This window comes from Haliotis rufescens, unplaced genomic scaffold (genome assembly GCF_023055435.1).
Source record: "Haliotis rufescens isolate VD_foot unplaced genomic scaffold, xgHalRufe1.0.p SCAF_14, whole genome shotgun sequence".
Taxonomy (NCBI): Eukaryota; Metazoa; Mollusca; class Gastropoda; order Lepetellida; family Haliotidae; genus Haliotis; species Haliotis rufescens.
The window spans coordinates 35,458,579-35,484,895 of NW_025963824.1; the positions used below are offsets into that span (position 1 = coordinate 35,458,579).

Consider the following 26,317-nt stretch of genomic DNA (forward strand, 5'->3'; position numbering starts at 1 on the left):
GATAACTGAACATGAAATTACATCATCAATAAATAAGTTAAAAAAAGGAAAATCCGCCGGGCCCGATCAAGTGCTGATAGAAATGCTTAAATGTTCCCAATTAGATATTATGCCATTTCTTCATAAATGTTTCAACAAACTCTTTGATAATCAAATATTTCCAAACAGTTGGTCTTGTTCAGAAATAGTCCCTCTACATAAAAAAGGCGATCCGAGAAACCCTGACAACTACAGGGGGATCTCATTAATGAGTGTTCTGGGGAAAATTTTTACCTCTGTTTTGAATAACAGGCTTACTAACTGGGCAAATATGAGAGATAAGATACCGGAAGTTCAAGCTGGTTTTAGAAAAAATTATTCAACCGTAGATCATATTTTTACATTATATGCTGCAATTCAAAAATGTCTAACACGTCGTAAACACAAGGTTTACGTTGCTTTTATTGATTTTAAAAAGGCATTTGATACAGTTGATCGTTATAAATTATGGTGTTGTTTAAGAAAAGCTGGACTACAAGGGAAGATGTTTAATATAATACAATCAATGTATTCAAATATCAAGTCATGTGTACGTAGTGATTATGGTGTTACTGATTTTATCGATTGCCCATCTGGTTTACGTCAGGGATGTATACTGAGTCCTCTGTTATTTTCGTTTTTCATAAGCGAATTATATTATGAAATCTCAAGTAACGGCAAGCATGGTATACAGATGTATCCTGACATCCTTGAACTTCTTATGCTCCTTTTTGCCGATGATGTTATTTTACTATCTGACACTGTTATTGGTCTACAGAATCAGTTGAATGTATTAGATAAATATACTAAGGAATGGAATTTATCTGTAAATTTAGATAAGACAGAAATTATAGTATTCAGAAAAGGGGGTCCTTTAAATTTTAGGGAAAGATGGTACTTAAATGGACAACAAATTAATGTAGTTAATGGTTATAAGTATCTCGGCATAATGTTTAATTCAACACTAAATATGAACAAATGTGTATCTGACTTATCACTGCGAGGGAAACGAGCTTTACTTAATATAATGTCTGTTTCACATAAACTTGGAGTTATTACTCCAAAAGTATTTTTCAAATTATTTGATACTCAAATACAGCCAATTTTATTGTATGGATCTGAAGTGTGGGGTTACCGAAGATATGAATGTTTAGAAAGAATTCACCTACTGGCATGTAAAAAGTTTCTTCGCGTTGGAATAGCAACACCAAATAATATGATATATGGAGAATGTGGAAGATACCCACTTTACATTAATTCACAAATAAAGTGTTTAAAATATTGGTTTAATATCATCCGTATGCCAGAACATCGGCTTCCGAAAAAAGCTTATAACATGCTCTTTCATTTAGATAGTATCGGTAAGGTTACATGGGTATCGCATATTAGGACACTATTATTCTCACATGGATATGGGTATATATGGCTTAACCAATCTGTTGGTGATCAACATTTATTTCTAAATGATTTTCGTAAAATAGCAATAAATATGTTCTATCAAGGGTGGCAATGCAACTTGGAAAATAGTTCACGTTATGATTTGTACAGAACATTTAAGACTCTATTAGAGCCAGAAAAATATCTATCAGTTTTAACAAATAGTCACCTAAGAAATGGATATATTAAATACAGACTTGGCTTGTCAAAACTTATGATTAACTATGGACGGAATATATCACTTGAAAGAATACAAAGAATTTGTCCATTCTGTAACTCTGCAATAGAAGACGAAATACATTTTACCTTTGAATGTCCTTATTATGCAGAATTACGTACTAAATATATACCAGAATGTTTCTTATCTAAGACAAGTAGAATAGCTTTTGTTTCTATTTTGTCATCGAATGATGCCGATGTAATGTTTAAACTGTCTTTATTTGTAAAACATGGGATGGAACTACGAAATAACATGTTGAGTGGAAATTCATAATTTTAATTACCTCACCCTAGAAAGTCCTCATGATTATCACCGATTGTTAAATGAATGTTATATTTATATAATTTTTGTTGTATCTCCCAATCTGTAAATTCTCACCCACTGTATTTATCTGAACTTGTATATGGGCCGATGGCCTTTGATACAATAAACATCTTTGACTTTGACTTTGACTTGATTGACACATTGTGATTTTTGCGGAGATGATATGTCCACCTGTGGTATCGGATTTCATCAGAAAATACAAATCTGTTCCATGGGGGAAATCTCTGCTTGTTTTTGCTTGGGGAAACAAGTTAGACTGAACATGTAGCCAGACATGATGCACGAATACCTACGGTGGCCCATAAGGGACATGGAGTCCCATTTTTGATATTTCACTTACTTTTATGGTAACCTTTTGCAAATTAACACAATTTGTCATACAAATATGTGATAAATCATGTATAAAAACAACCGAAAACATGGAAAATGTACTTTCAAATAGCTATAGAATCGCTGAAATGTAAAGCGAAAATGTCAAAAACTAAAATTGAAAAGTCAAAAACAAAAGCGAAAATGTCAAAAACTAATATGAAAATACAGAAAACTATTTCCACCACTTTTGTTTTTGACATTTTCGTTTTTGTTTTTGACCTTTTCATTTTAGTTTTTGACATTTTCGCTTCACTTTTCAGCGATTCAATATCTTCTTTATACATGATTTATCACATATTTGTATGACAAGTCGTGTTAATTTGCAAAAGGCTACGATAACAGTAAGTGAAATATCAAAATATTGAAAAACAGACTCCATGTCCCTTATGGGCCACCGTAAATACCATCTTGTACTTTATAATTACTGATTAGTCAACTGTATGTTTTCATTTAGTGAGTGAGGAAGGTTTTACGCCGCTACTCCAGCAATATCGCGGTTAGGTCCTCAGAAATGGCATTTACAATGGAATACTGCTGTATGTTTCTTAAATGTGAAAAAGCATTTATATTCAGCTAAATATTACCAATACACAACGGCCATTGTGTGCATCTGATCATCAGATCATCAATTATTTGGGTACATGACACCTTGGCTTCGTCCGTCTTACGAAAGTCGCAACGGGACCTGTTTGGCATTCATTGAAAATAATATTATCAGTATGATTGGTTTGTTGTTTAACGCCGAATTCAGCAATATTCCAGCTATATGACGGCGGTCTGTAAATAATCGAGTCTTGACCAGACAATCCAGTGATTAATATCATGAGCATCGATCAACACAATTGGGATCTATGACATGCATCAACCAATCTATATGAACGAAAATTACACGTTGAACATAAAATATGCAAGCAGTTTGAATATTGTAATTATCTTATTAATAAACAATTTATTAATGTTTCAGACAATGAAAGCAACTGGCATCCTGAAAACGGCCCGTTTGTTACGATTGCTTAGAGTCGTTCGACGAATCGAGCAGTTTGCCGAATACGGAGCGGCCGTACTCTTGCTTCTCATGGTGACCTTTACCCTCATCGCTCATTGGCTGGCGTGTATCTTCTACGCTATCGCCAACATGGAACGGCCGACCCTGCACGCCCATATAAGTTGGTTGGACGGTCTTGCCGATACAATGAAAAGGCCGTACTATCCGAACGATTCCCTGAGCGGGCCGACGATACGCTCCAAATACATCACGTCGCTCTACTTCACATTCACCAGCTTGACTAGTATTGGCTTCGGAAATGTGGCGCCAAATACGAACGCCGAGAAGATATTTTCAATATTCGCCATGCTCCTGGGATGTGAGTATACATATTGTGTATGTGTGTGTCTATGTAGAACGGAAGACTTTAAGGGCCATTTGTTTTTGTTTTGTTTTTTTGTTTTTGTTTAAATTTCAAGATACGAAGTTGAAATTTCAGAACAATGAACTTTAAATTATCAAGAAGATAATTTAATTTTTAACTTAAAATCTCAGCGTATGTATCTTGACATTTCAACCAAGAATATTGACATTTCAAGAAAAAAGGAAAACAACAAGTTTCTCAAACAGCTTCGGTAATATTATGTAGGCGTTTGAAATTATTGATTTCGATCGGGTGTCGTTTCAATGGTGTGTTGACATGGGTTTAAAGTCCTTGCTGAATCATATACTGAACCGCAAAAGAAACGTCACCATGGATAGATATATGAGAAACCTCATTTGTCCAAACACTGTAAACATACTTTGAGACATATTCAAAAGATGAAACTTGGCAAAACTGATCTTCAAGGTTGAAATTAAAGTGTAAAATGTTTTTAAAGTGAAACACAACACTAGTCTCTGATAAAATGGTATCACAAGTCAGTATATCGTGTGTCCGCCATGTGCATTGATAACTGCCGTGCAACGTCGATACATGGAATGGATGAGGCGGTTGATGAAGGCCAAAGCCCACACTCTGAGGAACGCCTGACGCAGTTCAGCTGCAGTTGTCGGCCTTGGTCGGACGTCATTCAGCCGTCTTTGAATCTCGTCCAACAGGTGCTCAATGGGATTTAAATCGGGACTGAGGGCAGGCCAGTGCATGGTTTTGATGCCATTCTGCTGGAGGAAGTCTCTTGCTGCTCTCGCAGTGTGGGCACGGGCGTTATCATGCTGAAACTCGTGGTTGCGGCGACGTGCCAAATGAGGTATGGCGTGTGGTCTCAAGGGTTGATCAATGAACCGAGATGCTGTGACACCATTGCCTCTCCCTGGACCGATGTTCTGGAAGACTAAAGGGCCGACCCTGTGCAAGAACAATTCCACCCGACACCATGATGTGTGGACCACCAAAGGAGTCTCTCTCAACAACACAAGCATCCGAAAAACGTTCACCACGGCGTCGCCAGACTCTCTCTCTCTCTGTAATCTGCTGTTGAGATACAGGAACGGCTCTAGTCTGAGAAGAGGACTCTTCTCCACTGATGGTGGCGCCAATGCTGGTGCTGTGTTGCCCACGGAAGACGGTCCCGGCGATGACGTGGTGTCAGAATGGGTCCTTGGCGTGGCCTGTGACAGTGGAGGTGTCTACTCGTCAATCGTCGACGGACGGTGTCCGCACTAGTGTGTCGCCGGTGTGTCCTCATGGTCCGTCGAGCAGTTGGCGCAGCAGTAACAAAGCGATGTTGAAGATGCTGTCGCACAATCTGACGATCCTGACGATCCTGACGTCGGGTGGTGACCCTTTGTCTTCCACTACGTGGTCCGTCATCTGTAGTGTTGGTGGTCTGGTACCATTGCTAGAGCCTCCATATGGTCCTTACGTGGACTTGAAATGCATTGGCTACTTGCCGGGCGGTTTGTCCAGCTTGCAATCGTCGTCCAAGGGCTTGGTGTCGCTGATTTCTTGTCAATCTTGGCATGTGGTAGCAATTCAATAACGAATGAATGTTATCCGAACTGGGTGGATTTTTATAGGGCAAGAAATGGGGGAACGCATGTGCATTCAATTTGCACGGAACTCACGTGCATCGGGTTACCACGGCCGCTGCCGTGATGCGTTTGGGCGATCGGTTTTATTGTCATCTGCTTTGTTTTTTTATCATCAAATTTCATTTTTCCGGTCAAGGTAATGTTCAATTTTAGAAACTTTGACAAAAATTACCCAGATTACCCGGAGTAAATTACCCAGATATGTAAATGACAACTTTTCATGAAATGTTACTTGGGGTTACGTTTCTTTTGCGGTTCAGTATATGAAGGCCCGAGTGCAAGTATCTGTACCGCAACATCGCATTGAAAGAATATAGAAGTTGACAGACATGTGAACCCACTCACTCACTCACTCACTCACTCACTCACTCACTCACTCACTCACTCACTCACCCACCCACCCACCCACTCACTCACTCACTCACTCACTCACTCACTCACTCACTCACTCACTCACTCACTCACTCACTCACGGTGTAATATAGTGCGGAGATAATCCCCCCGCACGTGGCATGAGCGTACGTCCATTACCGGAGTCGCCCCCGAACGAACTGAGCGCCCATCTGAGCGGAACTTGTTTGTCCATTAATTTGTTTTGTTGGAAAAACTCCAGAAAACTCTTTTCAAATAATGTTACGTTAAGGTATCATTAGTGTGGATCGACATGAAGAAGCGATGCTAATGTAATTTGTGGTTTGAAATGCATGTCTGGATGACAGTGAGATTGACGCTAATAGTTTTGAAATACATGAAAAACAGAATCCTTTGATTTGCTACCGTATTAAAAACAAAACCAGTCATGTATTTATATCAGTAAATACCAGTTACACTTCTTCCGTACCCAAAACATTTATACTTTTCACGATAAACACCAATTTATTTCATTATTTTTATAATGGGTACATTCCGTCCACTGGGTAACGCAGCTGATCGCCAATTTAAGACGCAGGGATTCACTGATTCAAATCTCCTATTTTCCCTAACAGTTGAATAAAACCAGTCTGGGGGCTGTCGGAATCCAAATTGACAAAAACAAACATGTATTAGTTGTCTAGACTATAAAATGGAAACTGACGGTGGCTGTTATTCTCCGACCGCTTTGACAAAAAAAATTGTAGCAAAGGTCAAAAGGTCAAGGTTAAGATCAGTGTTGAATGACACTTGGTGTTCTTTTACAGAAGTCTGTGTGTGTGAGGGGCGGTCGGGTAGCCTAGTGGTTAAAGTGTTCACTCGTCACGCTGAAGACCCGGGTTCGATTCCCGACATCGGTACAATGTGTGATGCCTATTTATGTGTCCTCCGCCGTGATATTGCTGGAATATTGCTAAAAACGCCGTAAAACGATACTCACTCACTGTGTATGTGAACGGAAGGCGATCTTCCAACTTTAAAACCTCCCCGGGGCATGTTGAAATATAAAGTCACAGATTTTAAATTTCATTTTAATGTCACGTTCACGAACTGTGCGTGTGCTATGCTTCAAATCACCAGGAATTTGTTGACACAAAAACAGGATGGATTGGTATGATTGTCGTTGTTGTCAGCGCCCTTTACATATATAAATGTTATTACGAATTATAGGCTTGTATGAAAGTCATTGGTCGGAATGTCACGTTCATGGACCGCCCCCATGGTCTAGTGAATAGAGTGTCTGCCTGGGGAGCGGAAGGTCGGTGGTTCGATCCCAGGCCGCGTCATGCCAAAACACGTTTAAGGATTGTACTTGTTGTAACCCTATTTGCGCCAACTATTTTACCTTTTGTTATATGATCGCTGGTATTTATTTGCCCAGAATGCCAGGGGTTAATCCGAAGACATCTGACCGCCTCTGTGGTGTAGTTGACAGTGCGCCTACCGGGACAGCTGGTGCTTCGATCTCCACCCGCGTCACACCAAGACGTTAAAACGGTACTTGTTGTTACCCTGGCTGGCTCAGGGCATTATTTAGATAAAACAAGGACTGGTCGGCTCGAAGTCAGTATACTGTGTCTAAGTGGGGTATTCATGTTAAACTGCGGCATGGTATCTCTGTGGGCTAGCACCATAAAACCGAAGTCCGCCCGGACATGTACAAGCAGCCACATATACGTGCATGCACGTGGCTGTATAAGTGCAACGATCTTGAACACGACGTTAAACCTCATTTCAGCTCACCTCACTTTGGAGTGAGTGAGTGAGTGAGTTGGGTTTAACGCCGCTTTTAACAGTATTCCAGTCATATCACGGCGTGTCAGCTTAATGTGGGAGGAAAGCCCGAAGTGATGCAGGTCTCAGACGTTTACCACTTCGGTGAAACCCACGAGCACGGGTATGGTGCTGACAAACCTAGAAACATAATCGGGGCGAACCGCGACTGGAACCCACAATCATAGGTTTCTGGCGTGCCTAAGGGACGCAACTCTGCACAGCGAATCGCGGCGCCTTAGACGACTGGGCCACCCGTGCCCCCTACCTCACTTTGGAAACAAGTAATATACACCCAGTTGCTGAATAAATTGCGTTTCCCTGACAACATCCCTTGTCAATACAATTATATCAGAGTTGAAGCAATGGTTTAAGAAATGAAGCAAACCTAGGAATCTCATAATAACGTAATCCCCAGCGATTCTGGATTAGAATTGGTATCCAGCGATGCTGGTCGTAAGAGGCGACTTGAGGAATCGGCTTGTCAGACTCTGTGACGTTGTTGATGATATCAATCACTGGTTTGTCTGGACTAGACTTGACTTTCGTCACAGACCGGCGTCATCCAGCTGGGATATTAGAGTGTGGCGTTAAACAACTGACATATACACAGGATCAAACGTACGCCAGTTAGTGTCTGCATGTACTAGTTGGGACTAATGCCGATTTTATAGTGCTATCCCATGATGCAGTTTAACACGAATACCCCACTCACACAGTATGCTGACCCCGAGCCGACCAGTTTAACACGAATACCCCACTCACACAGTATACTGACTCCGAGCCGACCAGTTTAACACGAATACCCCACTCACACACAGTATACTGACTCCGAGCCGACCAGTTTAACACGAATACCCCACTCACACACAGTATACTGACCCCGAGCCGACCAGTTTAACACGAATACCCCACTCACACAGTAAACTGACCCCGAGCCGACCAGTTTAACACGAATACCCCACTCACACACAGTATGCTGACTCCGAGCCGACCAGTTTAACACGAATACCCCACTCAAACACAGTATACTGACCCCAAGCCGACCAGTTTAACACGAATACCCCACTCACACACAGTATGCTGACTCCGAGCCGACCAGTTTAACACGAATACCCCACTCACACACAGTATACTGACTCCGAGCCGACCAGTTTAACACGAATACCCCACTCACACACAGTATGCTGACCCCGAGCCGACCAGTCCTTGTTATAACTCCTTAATGCCGAGCGCCAGGCAGGGTAACAACAAGTGCCATCTTTTTGTATGACTTGGGATCGAACCCCGGACCTCCATCCACTGGACCACGGAGGCGGTCTTTATATGTCTTCAGTCCATTCATTGCGTTCCCCACCATTACTTTGTCGGAATATTGCTAGGAGTGACGAACCTCACTCACTGACCTACAGCTATGTGCAGAGCGTACATCCTCGAGTATCCAGGGTGTTATATTTCTGGTTTGATAAATACCCTGGACCCTTGCTCCAAGAGAGAGGTACGGGTACATAATATGGTTATGTCTCTTTGGAAACGTGAGTGCACATGGTCCCTTGAAGGGAAAAACAACTATCTATCATCGTATCGTAACGGCGCGGAGATATGCTCAGACTATCGACCACTGGTTTGTTTGACCGATGTGCTTGGAGGTATTATTTCTAACTAGGACACAAAACGGCCGACCATTTGATATTTTGGGGATGATGGTTCAGATACGGCTGCAAAACCATATATTTTCTTAACTTTGTTCTAAGAATATAAAATATATTTAAACATTTTCCAGGCAAATTTCTCCCTTTCGCTTAAATAGTCGGTTCTTTGACGCAACCAGGAACTCAGTCCTCCGGGGGAAAAACTCTATTAAAGTTTGTTAATCATAACTTTAACTTTACTCTTTACAATCTTTGATTGGATTTCGTTGAGTGTTTCTACTTGAACTTTCAAAGATAAAAAAAACACTGGTGAGTTTTTTCTCAACATGAACATCATATACTTCGTTAGGGTATCATTAATATTTTCAAAAAGGTTCGCGTTTAAATATCAAAATAGAATGTCCTTTACATATGAAAACATCTAATTACAACGATAAAAAATACCCACTTCATTCTTAATATCCCTCCGTATTTAGCCCCCTATAATTACCATTGTACGTAGTCAATACATAAAGGCAAATACTGTTTTTCGCGTCGTTGTAGTTCCTATTTTTGATCAGAACACAACGTTCAATCATGCTATGTAATTTGAACAAGCTCCGCTCCTTGTAATGATTTTGACATCTTTCATTACAACGACTTGTTCATCTGCCATACACATCGACGATCTCATTTTCAAAAATCAAATTGATATGCCATGCTCGGGAGGAAATAACACCCTCTGCCGAAAATGCCTCCTTTCATGCAAAACCAAATAAATTAATGTCAAAAGGATCATGTGTTTAAATTGATCAAGATACTTGGCGGTGCTAATTAGTTCGGCGAACCGTTCTGTTTTTGTTAGTTTGTCATCCATAGGAAAATTTTCAGACAAATTAGTCGGAAAATATATTTCTGCTTAGTCGAGTTATTGATATTTTTAGGGCTGTGTGCGTTCTTCAATAGGTTTGTATAATAGCTGTGATTGTGTTGTCGCTTTATAGTCAACAAAGAAAAAAGGGCACAGTGCGTTTTACTAACATCTTTTTTTACATTTTTTCTTTTGGCTTCAATACAGTCAATATCGTGTGAATGTTGATATTTCACAAGGAAGGTGGTAAAGGATTCATTCAATCACATCTGTATGATATAAAGAGAAGAAGGGGTACACCCATGTTTAATGGCGGCTAAAAATGAAACAAACAAGAAATATTTTTTCAATGGTGAATTATTTTGTATACGGGTATCAATGTTGTGTTTTGGACCTAAAGGTAGCAGTGTTTCGGCGACTGTGTTCAGCCTTGTAGCGTTTGGATAACGTTTGTAATATTTTGGTCAAATCCAGTTTTCAAGAGTGAATTTGTTTTGCCCGCCACTTCAAATCGGAAAGCTATCGACAGACACCAACGTTAAGTTATATCGGCAAGTGTGTGGAACAGTGACGTTGAAGCCACGTGACAAGCTGAGCCTGGATTAACAGCGCTTGGAATCAGCCGTCGATGACCACCTCTAATGTCTCCAAAATGAAGGTTTTATATCCGTCATGGGTTAAAGGTTTATCAATAACATTCCTCTCGCTGACCTGGCCTCGTACACAACACACACAGGAGGTAAGATAGGGTAGCTCAGAGGGTAAATCATTCGCTCATCTCGCCGAAGGCCCGGGCTCGATCCCACACTTGGGTACAATATGTAAAGACTATTTCGGTGTCGCCCGTTGTGATATTGCTGTGATATTGTGACTCATATATTCCTGCAATAGTAACTCTCGTACAGATATTTGCATGTGGGCCAGGGGCAGAAGGAGAGACCAGATATAATTCCTATGACAAAATCCCTGAACACGTCCCCTACCCTACCCCCCACCCCCCAAAAAAAAGAAAACAAAAAACAACCCCCCAAAACAAACGAAAAAAACAACAACAAAAAGACAAAAACAGCACACATCCCCGACTACCTTCGCTGTATGTTTCTCGACATGGGCGTTTTGTTGCCATATCTAAACTGGAGACATTGAGTGAATGTTGCTTAAAGCCGCAGATGATGATGAGTGAGTGAGTTAAGATTTAACGTCACATCGGCAGTATTTCAGCCATATCGTGACGATGAGATGATGATGATGATGATGATGATGATGACGATGACGACTGTATGATGATGATCGAGTCTGATAACAACGCACGGAGCTTCACCACCCCATGCCCTTTCCCGCTCACCAATGCGGTAAGCATGAGCTGCTGAGCACAATCATGAGGCATTGGTGACCTCCTGTATCCCAGACCTCTAACATGGATGTCTATGTTTAATTGGGGAAATCAATAACTGTCAGACTGATATTCATCATATAATCAAAGTAGCAGAGTAGCGTCTGTCTCAAGCCTGTGTGACTGCCAGTTTCCTGGAGTAAAGACCCCTTTAAGTAGCGTCTGTCTCAAGCCTGTGTGACTGCCAGTTTCCCGGAGTAAAGACCCCTTTAAGTAGCGCCTGTCTCAAGCCTGTGTGACTACCAGCTTCCTGGAGTAAAGACCCCTTTAAGACGCTATGGTTGGCATTAAAGGACAAATGATTTCTGGTAGAGACAATGTTTTTCTTAAGATGAAAGAGCCACATGTGGTTTGTAGAACTGAAGACATATTTTCTTTCAAACACCAGCATGCTCACTGAACGATTTGATATAAACTAAATTACGTTTATAAACATTTTTTACATCCACTTACCGGAACACGTTATATGTTTAACGATATCCCCCCACACAATCCCCACCACCGCGAACACACGCACACACACGCACACGCACGCACGCACGCACGCACGCACGCAAGCACGCACACATACACAATACACCTGAGACACTCACATACAGTAAACGTGACTCCGAGAAGATGGCTCATCTCTACCTCATAAACAAGCACAGTGGGATGTCCATACATAACAAGACTGCCATTCACGGAGGCCCAATCCCCTTCAGAGACGCAACATTTATTCGATAATTCGAACATTCTGTAAAGAGCTCTAATCAACTGTGATACATTAATACGACAATCACAGGTGTTCATGCTAATTCAGTCCCACATTTTAAGATTAGATGGTGATTGAAACGACTCCGCAATTTCCATTAGGGAAGAGTCAAGGACATCTTATATCACCGTCATTCTTCACCAGAACGTACTTGAACCTTTCGACAGTTGTATTTTGAGAATCCTTCCAATTTTCCGACCACCTAGACTCGTTGGCGAATTTTTAATTCCTCCTTTCCTATGCTTGGACAGCTTCCAATTATTCCATCATATTGCCGAGAGCAACGACGGACGTTACATAATGTTTAATTTTGATCCATTGAACACATTTGTACGTTTAGTAGCATTATGGGTAATTGGGAACGCCATAAGATTTCGACTCTATTCTTGTACTGAAGGACAGTCGGTACAGTCTGTGAGAACGTGAAGAAAGTTGCGCTTGAAAAGGAAATTACTTCATTTAAGACGCTTTGTTGAAAGATTTGGGGATTAGAGAGCTTCGGAAATATTGACGTTGCGTAAGGATAAGTGACCACGTCTGTATCCGAGCAAGGCTTTCATGCCTTGAACTGGCGTGTAATTTGACATTTTTGATTTTTTACCATATTCACAAATATTTGCAGTTGGTATGCCGTTAGCCGGACAAAGGTGTCTCTAAATAGACAGTGTTACGTTATGAAATTGCCGTCTAGCTTGGTCGCGGAAACGTGTAGACATGTCTAAATTGGATGCTGAATCATAACACACGTATTTCCTTGGGGGGGGGGGGGGGGGGGGGGGGGGGTGTAAGGCTGTAGGGCCTTTCACACATCCAGCGTCAACTGGTCTGGTTTTAGCAGAAGCACTGTTACCTAACTAGGACTATTTTCGTCCCGGTTAGATTGATCCGATTTCGGCCCATTCGCATTTTCCGGATTTATCCATTTGCAAATAATCAGACCCTTGGATGGTTAACTGGTGGTTATTAACGCTTCCTTGAAACAACAAAACCACAATTTCCTATCTTTTATATGTGGATACTTCTCATTAAGTTAATAATGACGCACACATATCTAGACATTAGTTACAAATAATCTACTATCATCAAAGCCGGCCAGTATCACTATTAGTGACGAATGTCCAGTTACGCGTTCGTGATCTGAATTACAGCATCAAAGTAACAAATACCGCGCAATCAGTTTAAAATATAGACTGAAGGTTAACATAAACAATAACTAAATGAGGATACATACAACTCAAGTATGCTTTTACATGAAATTACATGCAGTACATTCGTAATACATGACAATCGTTAACTTTGTGCTTCGATATCCGTTCTGAATTTGAACTAGCCCGTATGTTCGTGCTGCACGTGCCTTATGTGCCATTTGATTGCTGCAGCCAGTGAATTCGTAATGCAATTGCTTCAAATTAATGCATGAGCTTAATTTACATTACAGAAAGTACGTCAGTAAAATGACAATCCGTTATGTACAGATATGTAGTTGAAACAATAGAGTGACGTCATAACTTTGTTATAATCCTGTAGAAATGTACATGTGGATATTCATGTAGGCGACATCCCAGCAAATCATCAGACAGTTATAGAAATACACATATCGCAGTCTGAAAGTTGAATAAATAGATATAATACGATGTGTGTCTGCGAACGTCTCATCACATTCCGTTTTTACCAAATAAGATCTTACTTTATTCTTCTCGCGAAAAGTTTTTTCTTATTGATCCATCTCGCCCGCCATCCCCACTAACCCTCCCTCGCGCTACTTCCCAAACTTTTGGGCACTGCAATATAAAAGCTTAGATGCTCGACAAGACACCTCTTATCGATGTTTCTCCAATATTATCCCCACCTGGTCCGTTTCCACATCAATCCATATTTTCATTCCAACCCATCAGGCTTGTTCAATACGCATGTCTGATATTTGGGCGACATCTACCGGGCCTTTCAGAGGTCCATCGACACAGCGGCAGATGATGAATCGCGCTCTATTAAATCTTTCTAGGAATGGTTAACTCTAAAATGTCTAATCTTAGTGATTGTTCCGAAAAAAGATTCATCAAAAATACCTTCATGTGGAAATATTGAGTTATCTGTCGTTGAATCAGGTTCGGCGTTATGTCAGTTTATTTCATCTTAATCAATAATTATTTTTCCTTCCGCCTTTCTTTCATTCTTTGGAACCTTTGCATTGAATTGAGGACATAGGGATATGAATTATAGCCAATTGTTCCAACCAGAATATTGTCTTTTACCACAACTCTTCATTTCAACGTGCATTTCTTTGATGGCGTATTAGGAAGCTTGATAGCAGAGATTCCGTGTGAGAGCGCTGTCAATATCGCAGGCAAATTATTCCTCTGACAAAGAACACATTTCAAACGGGATCTGTATCCTTTTTTTCTGTTTCATCTGTATTATCTGTTGTTCATTTTGACAAATAACATCTAAGCATCCCCAGCGCTAGTGTCGGAATCCCCGGTAAATGTCAGCCGAACAAGAGAATTATACGTGCTGTGAAATGCCCCACATATTGCAAGGACTCCCGCGAACACGAGATAAATCTTCATTCTTCAGCGTAAATTCGATACGAGATTTCATCTGCAGAAAAACCTGACGTATTTTGCTTCAAGATTATATGTGTTCATTAGTTTAAACAGTACGAGGGGCGGTCGGGTAGCCTTGTGGTTAAAGCGTTCGCTCGTCACGCCGAAGACCCGGGTTCGATTCCCGACATGGGTACAATGTGTGAAGCCCATCTCTGGTGTCCCGCCGTGATATTGCTGGAATATTGCTAAAAGCGGCGTAAAACAATACTCACTCACTTAAACAGCACGCTTACACACGTTTTTTAACAGAATGGCAGCAGTGGCCTTGATATTCACGCCCTCTGTGGAGTAGGGACGAAGGGGTTCAGTTATCTGAGGTGCAGGGAATCGATGTGCAGAGTTATGTCCCCTAAGGATGCGAGAAACATGTGATCGTTTGTTTGTTTGTTTGTTTGTTTGTTGTTAAATGCCGCGATCAGCAATAGTCCAGCTATATGACGGCGGTCTGTAATAATCGAGTCTGGACCTGACAATCCGGTGATTGATATCATGAGCATCGATGGACGCAATTGGGATACAATGACATGCATCAACCAAGTCAGCGAGACTGACCATCCGACAGTCGCCTCTTACGATCAGTGGTCCAGGGGATAGAGTGTCCGCCCGGAGAAAGGAATGTCGATGGTTTGACACCTGACCACGTCATACCAAAGACTTTAGAAGATGGTCTTGTTGTTACCCCACAGCTAATACAGAAACATTTTTAAAACGTTTTGAAAACGTTTCCATATGGTTACAAAAAAAACGTTCAAAAAAACGTTGTAAAAACCTAAATGAGTGAAGTTTCAAAACTTTTCCAGGAAAAAATGTTTGCAAAAAACATTATGGAAACCTAAAAACCTTGTGAAAACGTTTTAAAAACTTTTTCATATGGTTACAAAAACGTTCGAAAAAACGTTTCAAAACCCTAAATTTCGAGAAACGTTATGGAAACCTACATAAAACGTCCATGGGTGACAGCATCTGGAGATTGTGGTGACACATCATAAACTGAGGACATCTTCTGAAATCTGTGTAAAGTTCGTTTATCAATATGTAGTGTTTGGAATCCCATCCAATTCATACACGGGGGTGGGGGTGGGGGTCCGGCGTCCCGTCAGTCATCACTTATTTGTAACAAATACGGGCAGTTGGATGCGAGTTTAACTCCATGCAGGGTTGTAGTGCGCCTTGTGGGGAGCGGTGACTGTTGGCAGCGGTTGTAGAGGGCACTGTGGGGAGCTTGTCTAGCGTGACGTCATTTCTGTCTTTGTCACAGCTGGCGTAGGGTGAGTGCTCCAGACTGGTGTTATATGCAACAATGTCGATAAACACTATGTTTTCAGATTTAGCTGGGGTTATTTAGCACGTGATGTCTGAATATGTTCGCAGTAGCTACTTCCAGGTAACGCGGGGCGGTCGGGTAGCCTAGTGGTTAAAGCGTTAGCTAATCACGCCGAAGACCCGGGTTCGATTCCCGACATCGGTACAACGTATTTTGCTTCAAGATTATATGTGTTCATTAGTTTAAACAGTACGAGGGGCGGTCGGGTAGCCTAGTGGTTAAAGCGTTAGCTAATCACGCCGAAGACCCGGGTTCGATTCCCGACATCGGTACAATGTGTGAAGCCCATTTCTGGTGTCCCCCGCCGTGATATTGCTGGAATATTGCTAACAGCGGCGTAAAACCATACTCACTCACTCACTCCAGGTAACGCCGTCATCCATGAGATTTCCGGGTATCAAATATTCAATAACAACTTAAATCTGAAAACACATAATATTTATCTGATAATCTATCTCAGTTATCGCTGATTATCTCATGATGTCCAAGTTGTAGCCCGATATAATCTCACCGCAATCCAGGTTTTTTATCCCCCAGTGGACGAAAGGGTGAGTATCAATATCGTTTTTGAGGTAACGCAAATATAATTTTTCCTTGATTGGGAAATCCTTATAGATATCATCTAAGTGGCAAATTAATGCAATCAAATCCTTACAAAATAAAGCGTTATGTAAATCTAACATCTTAGAGTATGGGATTTTCTTATAGACCGGACACAAGCGAAGAAAGCGTTAGATCGACCGGGCCGGACCGAATGATACGAATATGTGACGTCCAATCTCTACGTCTGGCTTTCATTACGACCATCATGCGATCAGTGGGTGGACGTGGCTAGCTTGACCCTCAGCTTGACCCCGATCCTATCCGATCTCTTATTGAAGACATCTTTACACAGGTCTTTGGAACTCTCCAGCACTGAAAACCATATTGATTCTGCCTTCGGCGTCCTTTGATCTTCCATTGATCCGCGTATTGGAAATGCTTAACAAAGCGCCCCTATGCAAGGACCGACGTAATGAACTTCGTCGTACGAATAAGCTAATAACCCGTACGACAGTGTTCAGAAATATTTGCGCTTAAAGCAAATTCCCTTTGGTCATGTAAATAAATCTGATTACCGAGATTATTGATTTAGTCACGTGCATCAGAGATTTTGCTAGCATCAGTTATTGTGCTGTCAGGCTCCATCATGGCCACAGGGACAGGTTACCTAAATTGGAAAACTACCTCCTTATCTATTGCACCTAAAACGTTCCCACTTGTCGAATCTGTTTCATCTCAACTTGCAGATTGAACGCCTAAGGATCATGTCTTAAGGCCTTGTTGATTTGAAAGACTCTAAGCTCGCGAAAAACAAAGTTCAGACAATGAGCATTTTTGAAAGCCGCTAAACCAGTTAGAGTGTGTTTCAAGCAATACAATGTAATATCCCCTAAAGAGATTTCAGACTAACAAATAAAACACATATTTCTCATAAGATCAGACAAGCATATTTCAAAATTCTTTATTTGGTGGTCTGGTGATTCATTGCGAGATCGAAGGCGAGATTAAAAACTATTCCTTTTCATTAAATCATAAAAAATATTAATAAATATGAGATGGGGATGTTTTCCCCGCATTTGTTGTTAATATGATTTATTGATATGTACTACTCAAAAGAAGTTAAGGAAAGAAACAATTCTGTCGTATATTTATTGGATGACTTATGGTTGTTACAGCGTGTTTCTTAAGATTCCAATCATAATGTTTGTTATCACCCAAAGTTTTTAACTTTTATCGACTCGTGCATATATATTTAATACCAAAAGACACTCGGGTGAGATTCTCTATTTATCATCACCCGTTGATGGACCTCGTCCTCCTATACAATGACAAAGATAGGGTGTAAGTAATTCTATCTCTGACACGATCCATACACGTCTCTCTGCAGCCCTGCTGAGTGCCGCCATCTTCGGTAACGTCTCCTCCATCATGTTGCGACTGTATCAGGGTTCGGAGGAATACAATGAGAAGATGGAGAGCATCAAGGAATTCATCAAGTTCCACGAGATTCACAAGACATTAGGCAACAGGCTGATGGAGTCCTTTCAGCATGCCTGGACGTACACCAACGGAATAGACATGAATAATGTAAGTACATACTAAGGGATAACATGCTTCTTCTTTAGCTTGATGCTTGGTCTAACGTGTGATGCGGCGCAATTAGCTCTGCAACGTTGCTTCACTTAGGCGGGCGATAAACCCATTATCGCTTGTTCGAATCCCGATGTCACCCTGAGTCAGTCTCTGTGATATCTATGTGTATCAGCACCGTACCCGGGCTCTTGTGATGTAGCAAAGTCGTAACGATTTAAACCGTCGATCTCTCATGATTTGATTGTTGAGTTCGTTTCTATTTTTTATTCTGTGACTTAAGGTCGAAATGAATTATATTTTTCCATCAAGTAACGGTTAGTCGCGTGTTTGGGGAGCCGCATTTCGCGTTAGTGAATTGCCTCCCTTGGCCACAACAGGATCCGAATATTCGTTTTCTGATTATGATACTTGCTTGTAAGCACAATGTTCCTGCCCCTTGGTAACATCGTAAAGTGGGTGTACTGTCTGACATTCCGTGATATGACTATTCAAAGCGTATAATCCACCTCATTCACTAACGCACTCACTAATTCCTATAGAAACAATCATTACAAACATATCTGACAAATCAGACCCAGAAAATCGTGAAAGCAGTTAATAAAACATTAAATGCATTCTGCTCCTTGACTGATATTTAGTCCTAGAAATAAAGACGCATAATCTGAAAATATTTATCTTCAAATGAAAAAGAATATCCAAATGAAGCCCAGGACAGCTGAGGCAATCTAGACTTACGAAACCATGCTCGGCTTGAGTTGGAATCGTATTTAAAAGTATTCTCTGGGGTCTGGCAGACAGTCTATGCTATGCCTGCCGACCACGTGTATAATTATATCTCTGCAACTAATAACACGACAACAAATTGAGACAATGATATCTGACATGGTTATCTCCCAAAACCCCTACATCCCATTTCCCCTACAACCCAGTTCCCCTACAATTAGTTAAAACAACACGCGGCATTTACCTGTCTGGTATTATGAACTCACCTAAAGGAAAGATTAAGGTCTGGAGTAGAGGTAGTAGAAATGAAAGGGGTAGAGCTTTAGGGGATTGGGGGACTTAAAGGAAAGTTTAAACAAAGTAATTTAATGTAAGTGTAATGAAAGATGCCTGTATGATGACAAAACAATTTTTAGAAATTGCAAAAATAACAATAGGAAGAAACAATTATTACACTGAGAAACTGAGATGAGACGATTTACAGTTGATATGTCTAGGTTTAGTATATAGACACTTGAAACTGACTAACATGACATCAACATGTCTGGTCTTCGCTATGTTGAGTTTGTTATGTCACAGAGAGGAAAGCCCCAAGTCCTATTTGATGGTTATCTTCACGCTAAGAACGTCGAGAGACTGACTTGCGTACACTGTTATATTTCGTTATAATGTATTATGAATTTTGAAAAATGAACATTTTATTATAATGTATTATGAATTTTGAAAAATGAACATTTTAATATAATGTATTAGGAATTTTGAATAATATCGTTATCGTAATTAAATATTTATCTCAATCTATTCGTGATTCTTGGGTTGTTCCATTGTATGAAATAGGTAACAGACTAGGGATTAGCAGGGCCATGGACCGTGAACTTTGTTGTCTTAAGCTGTAGGGGAAATGGGATGTAGGGGTTTTGGGAGGTTACCTCTGACATACAGGTGCTTGTCAAGACTGCCTCACAGCCAATGAACCATGTTATTTTCCCTTCCAACCAGCCCTGTAACGCTGTAGCTCTAAGTGAAGCAAGTCTAGATTTTCCTCAGGTTCATGCATCTCACTGGGGCTCCTTTCAATTTAAATGAAGAGATGTTGGTTTTATGAAAAGTATATTCTTTCAGAGACTAAGTGTCAAGTAAGGATAAGATATATGGATGATCAGTTAGGAGCGACGTTTCGGTGTAGGTTCTTACACCGTTATCAAGCAAGTGATATCAAGAGTATATGGTTGACAAGTATGTATACAGGTAGGAGGCAGTGTTTATACAGTAGAGTAGGTATCAGATGTAGTTACACTGGAGGAGAGAAGCCTGTTATGTACACAAAAAGGGTGGTAAACATAATGACCGGTGAAGTCAGTAATATAAACAACAGGATTATGCCTGATTGGGGTCTTTGGTAAGTTGATGGTACGCCGGGAGAATGTAGTAGCCCTGTTCACGGTTGATTGACGGTTGGAGTCTTTTAATGTTGATGGCTTCATGTAGTTATCTGATTTTGAATTCTTAGATGTTGGTGGTGAGGACTTTGACTTTGTGTCAGGGCTTTGACTAGGTGTCATTTTAGTGCTTGTCAGTCATTTTCTTTGGGCTACCCTCGCTGTTGATGAATATCTACGTGACGTGGCTCGACGGGCTACTCAACAGTGTTAGAATTAGAAGCCCAAAATCACTGATCATGTGGGCTTGTTAATAAAAAAACATTTGTAAGCCCTCAACATATTTGACTAGCCATACTTTATTGCTACGGCCTATGTTCTGTTTTGCTAAATGTATTTTGTGTGATTATTGCGCTAAACAACTGCGAACCTGCTGGGAACAATACGAATGTCTGACGTTTTGGGTGGTTCTTGGACTTTCACACGCATCGCTAATAACACATGTACGCGTATATCAGTCATAATCACTGTACAGCCAAAACCCAGTTTACTATTGCGCATGGGTTTCCGATTATCTACGAAATGAAAGCAAAATAACAGATCTTAGATAACACTTAATCGACTTGCTGATTCGTAGAAATATATATGTATGGAAATTTGAATAGAATTTTCAACTAGACAGTCGAGCCAGTTTTACGGAAATGTTAGTTGCCCAATTAAAAAGTCACTGGCATTTGGCTAGCGGGCTGGCAGCTATTTCCAACACTGCTACTCAATTGAACGATTGATTGACTAGTCGTGGCTGATTACCAGGACTGCGATTAACGTACAAATAGGATTTGTACAAGACTGTTAAACTTTTAATGAACAAGAAGCTTAGAACTTTTAGAAGCCTTTTTACACATCAGAATTACGCAAAACGTTCATGCTCTTACGAAACAAAAAAAAATAACATCTTTAAAAATTGAATATCTCCGATCACGAAATGTTTTGTGTCTACGAACAGTTAAATCTCACAGCGTTAAAAATCAAAGCGAAAGAATCCGATATTGAGAAGGCTACACATGCTGGCTGAGCGCCGCCCAGCTGGGGCTGACTACAAGTCTATGTCTAAAAGACACGGTACGGGATTTAGCGGTACGTCACTCATAAATCAGCCATCTTGACAGCAGCCATTATGGCGGCACAAGTTTCAACCTTGATGTATGGCAATATCTAATAACCCCAGTCAAGGAGACATGTTTATAGCTCTGCTACATTAGGCTGAAACGTATGTTTTTATAAGCTAATTAACCACATCTATCGCATTGCTGTATGAAGGTAGGAGAACGCCGCAGCAAGCTGAGACCCCAGTCGTTTATGTCTGTAACCAAAGCGTGGTTGTCGGAGACGATGACGCACAAAGACATGCGTGGTGGTGGTTGCGTGGACGTGAAGGAGGCAGGGGTGCACACTAGGCAGTGAATCATATCCAAGTTATATTTCATATTGAGGAGGGACGGGCGTATTTTGGGTGAGGTTAATGGGGAGTTTGTTTGTTTGTTTGTTTGTTTGTTTATCGCCACACTCAGCCGTATCCCAGCTATATAGCGGCGACCAGACAATCCAGTGATTGGTATTATTAACAACGATCTACGCCGTGGGGGAAAGATGACACGCAATCATCAAAGTTACCGAGACTGACCACCTATTTGGTCACCTCATTCGACCACCATTGGTTGCTGGGGACCAATCGAACCCGGAATCTCAATGTGGAGGTGGAGACTATGTATGTTAGAGGAGGGCGTAGGGTTTTGATGGGTGGGTGTGGGGGGCGGGTGGGGGCGGGTGGGTTTGTGGTGAGTTTGTGGGTGAGGGTTGTTTAGGGGTGGGTGGGGGTATGCAGGAAAGACACGTGATAACTGTTGGTCACTGGTTCCGATTTTAACTTTCATTTGTCAAATAGAGTACGTGATTGTTCTTTTAAAATCGTGTTACAGTTGGTAGATAAACCTGCTGTGTTTTCCAATTTGAGGTCAACTCTTGTGAAAGCAGCGTTGAACCCCTCACTCACTCACTCACTCACTCACTCACTCATCTTCACACGGAGATATGCGCATGGGCGGAATCAGAGAAAACAGTTGAAATCCAATGACAATTTAAACATAGAGGACAGCTCTTCTCTTGACTCGTGATTTATGTATACTTGGAGCAAGCACTCATTTTAACCTAGCTGCACAATGCCGTCCTTTGCTACCCAACGTCATGAATATCATAAATTTGGCTTCCCGGCACACCGTACTACAGAAGTAAATCAAGACCAGATTCCAAGTCAATCACGAGAATCTTTTTATACAATCTGAACTCAAGTGTCCCTCGTGGTCACGCGAAATGCTCCCTAATCCCCCAGACTACATGCGGTTGTCTGCCCTTGTCCGCCATGTTGGATAAGGTACATGGCCCCTACAGACTCTGAGTAACCAACGACAGCAAAACATATTAAGTGTGTTAGATCTGCCAAGCCTTGGAAATGTCTATACAAGCCAGAAGACGGGTCGATGATAGGTATAATATTTCTTCCAGAATGCTCCCATTAGATGTCGTATTTCTATCGATCGCGACCTGCCACAAACCGATCCTGAAACGAGATAAAACGAGACCTTGGAGTTATTTACGAGGGCCGGTCGCCAGAACAGTTGGTTTATCTGAAGAAGTCGACATTTCGTACAAAGCTGGCGTTATCTTGTAGATAAAGATATATAAATTGCGTAGGATCTGATGAAATATGTCGTCTATTCCATACTTAGTCTGCCAGGGAAAATGATTTATGAAGGTATTCGCAGTTGTAAAATTGTATTTATGCATCCATCCATCCATTTTCCTAACGTATATAAAGGGCTGAGGATAGCTTCGCGATTAAGCATTCGCTCGTCAGTAAAAGACCCGGGTTGGATTTGACACATAGGTGAAGCCCATTACTGGTGTCCTGATATTGTTGGAATATTACTGGGGGATTGGCATGCCTAGTGGTTAAAGCGTTCGCTCTTCACGCCGAAGATCAGGGTTCGATTCCCCACATTGGGTACACATTGTGAAGCCTAGTTCTGGTGTCCCCCGCCGTGATGTTGCTCAAATATTGCGAAAATCGGCGTAAAACCATACTCACTCCCTCTGCAATGAGAATAGTGCTTGCTTGAACAGTACCGGGTGTTATCGGGTTGTCTGGTCCAGCCTCGACTGTTTACAGTTCGTCGTCGTATCTTAGTAGCGTTGCTGGGTGCCGTGTTAGGCAACAAAGAAGCACTTTCATATTTTTTTTAAATTGTGTGAATTGCGTGTGCCACAGGTAGAGCAGGACATATTTCTCCTTGTCGAGAACACCGGGTGTCGTCACTGGTTCTAAGTGATCCATTCATATATTTTCACCTCTATTTTGCCTTGTACACTCAGATGGAATCCGTTTCAGTGTATAATCGAGATTGTCTCCGTGTTGACGTTTTGAATTGAATGTTTTTGAATAGCATGTGTATGTGTATGCAGAAAGTAAGAGCACCTTTGGGGTCTCACGTTGAAGATCTCGCGGATGGGAAGAAGTCGTGAGGTACATGGTACTCCATGTTTAGATGCTGGGTGGAGTGAGTGAGTATGGTTTTACGCCGCTTTTAGCAATATTCCTGCAATATCACGGCGGGGGACACCAGAAATGGGCTTCACACATTGTACCCATGTCGGAAATCGAACCCGGGTCTTCGGCGTGACGATCGAACGCTTTAACCACTAGGCTACCCCACCGCCCCTGCTAGGTGGAGATTCGGAGGGAATAGATTCCAATTACCGCTGGTGCCAACACTGAAGCACTTGTTTGTTTGTCTGTTTTTTAACGCCGCACTCAGCAATATTCCAGCAATGTGAAGGTGGTCTGTAAATAATGAAGACTGGACCAGACATTCCAGTGATTGATATCATGAACATCGATCCACGTAATTAGGAAATGATGACATACACCAACCAAGGCAGCGAGCCTGACCACCCGATCCCGTTAATCGCCTCTTACGACAACCAAGGCAGCGAGCCTGACCACCCGATCCCGTTAATCGCCTCTTACGACAACCAAGGCAGCGAGCCTGACCACCCGATCCCGTTAATCGCCTCTTACGACAAGCATGGGTTGCTGAAGACCTACTCTGACCTGGATCTTCACGGGTGTGAATCACATGTAGAAGATATGGTGTCTCCTCAGGAAAGTCATTTCGACATATGCCTCTGTTCAGCCAGCAGTGGAGGGGTACCCGGTAGACTGAAGTGGTAGTGTGATAGTTTACCTTCTCGCACCTCATGGGGCAGCATGGGTTCATACACCCCAGGGAGCAGAGAATGAGAATGCGTACTGATCCATTGGCTGGTGTATAATGCAGCGCTTTGAGCATGATTTAGGATGCAAATTTGGCGCATTATGAAAACACATATCATTCTGACTGCTATAAATATATATAAGGAAAGTACAAAATCAATCGTGAATTTTTATCTATTTTTTTCGTTAATTTTGTCTCACGCCGAACCAATTTTTTCCCCGAGGGCGACATAGCCGGAAATATGAAATAAACATTGCTCACTTAATTGTTATTGCTGATGTGGCCTCGATTTCGTCCTGTAAACCCGTTGTATTAACCCGACCTTGTCTTCTCACGCCGCCGCGAACGCCAAACAGGAAGTTACTTTAGCTCATGATTAGGTCGGATTTCCGAATCTACTGCCCCCTCCCCACCCTTACACTGCACGAATAAATAACTTTATCACCAAAATCAAACTAAATCCAATTAAATGTCATCACGGCCCTGATAACACCGGAACACAGTTTGCTGTTCGTATGATTTATCCCTTGAAGGAATTTAGCGCTATTATGTCATATTTGTATCTAATATTCATTTCTATTGTGGGGACCTGTGAAGATCCGGGGTAAAATAGGTCTTCAGCAACCAATGCTTGCCGTAAAAGGCGACTATGCTTGCCGTAAGAAGCGACTAACGGGATCGGGTGGTCAGGCTCACTGACTTGGTTGATACATGTCAGCATATTCCAATTGCGTCCATCGATGCTCATGATGTGAATCACTGGATTGTCTGGTCCAGACTCGATTATTGACAGACAGCCTTCATGTAGCTGGAGTGCGGCGCTAAACAAGAAACAAACAAACAAACAAACGCAATTTTATTGGGGGAATTATTAGGATAGACGTCAGTTTTTACCCGGGGAAGAAATCGAAGTAACGTTGCCAAATTTTGGCAAGGAAGCAATGGCACTGTTTCTGTATCGGTGTTTCTTGAACGGCTACGATGATTTTGTTTATAATTTATACAGGTATCAACAAAACAAATCCGTTCATTTGAATCGTAAGTTCACTTAACATTGAAACAAGCCACAGAAATATTGCATCGCTGTGTCCTGTATCCAAAGTTTGACGCTGAATGAAGTGCATCACATTATCATCCCGACTGTAAAACTGATACCTTTGATTCGTCGAGTTGAAGCATGTTATAGACGTTTTATTAATCCCTACCCATCCAAAATAGAAACTTTGAGAAAAACAGATCGCTTTTTCTACCATTTTGCACAATTTAACAAACCCACCTCAATTTTCCATTTGTTTCCTTGGCGGGGAACTGGTATTTGATAGCTTGTTAGCGTACCCATTACGCTTGAATCTCCTGGCGAGGGACGACACTTCAAAATTCGTCACAATCAAAATGCAAATCACTGGCATCAAAGATAGCACTAATGGCTAAAGTATTGAATTTTCTGTTTTGCCTTTGAAGTAGAGTTTTATGGCAACTATAATCCCCGGGTCGTTACAGGTAGCTGAAATCTGGAGAGCAGATGCGATAGCGGAGATTTTTACAAAACAGTATTTCATAGCTTGCATTTAAGAGCCTTATGAATTGTCCCAGTG

The 26,317-nt window shown here is 41.5% G+C and overlaps 1 protein-coding gene across 6 annotated transcripts in view; it reads left to right on the forward strand.

The window, feature by feature from the left end:
- Positions 1–26,317, forward strand: part of LOC124113561 (potassium voltage-gated channel subfamily H member 7-like) — a 295,515-nt gene that overhangs the window by 246,974 nt on the left and 22,224 nt on the right. For all 6 annotated transcript variants that reach the window (XM_048395341.1, XM_048395342.1, XM_046473964.2 and 3 more), the window contains 2 exons: positions 3,336–3,735; positions 18,084–18,283. In XM_048395341.1, the coding sequence (XP_048251298.1) occupies positions 3,336–3,735; positions 18,084–18,283 (600 nt within the window). The remainder of the gene's footprint in view (positions 1–3,335; positions 3,736–18,083; positions 18,284–26,317) is intronic.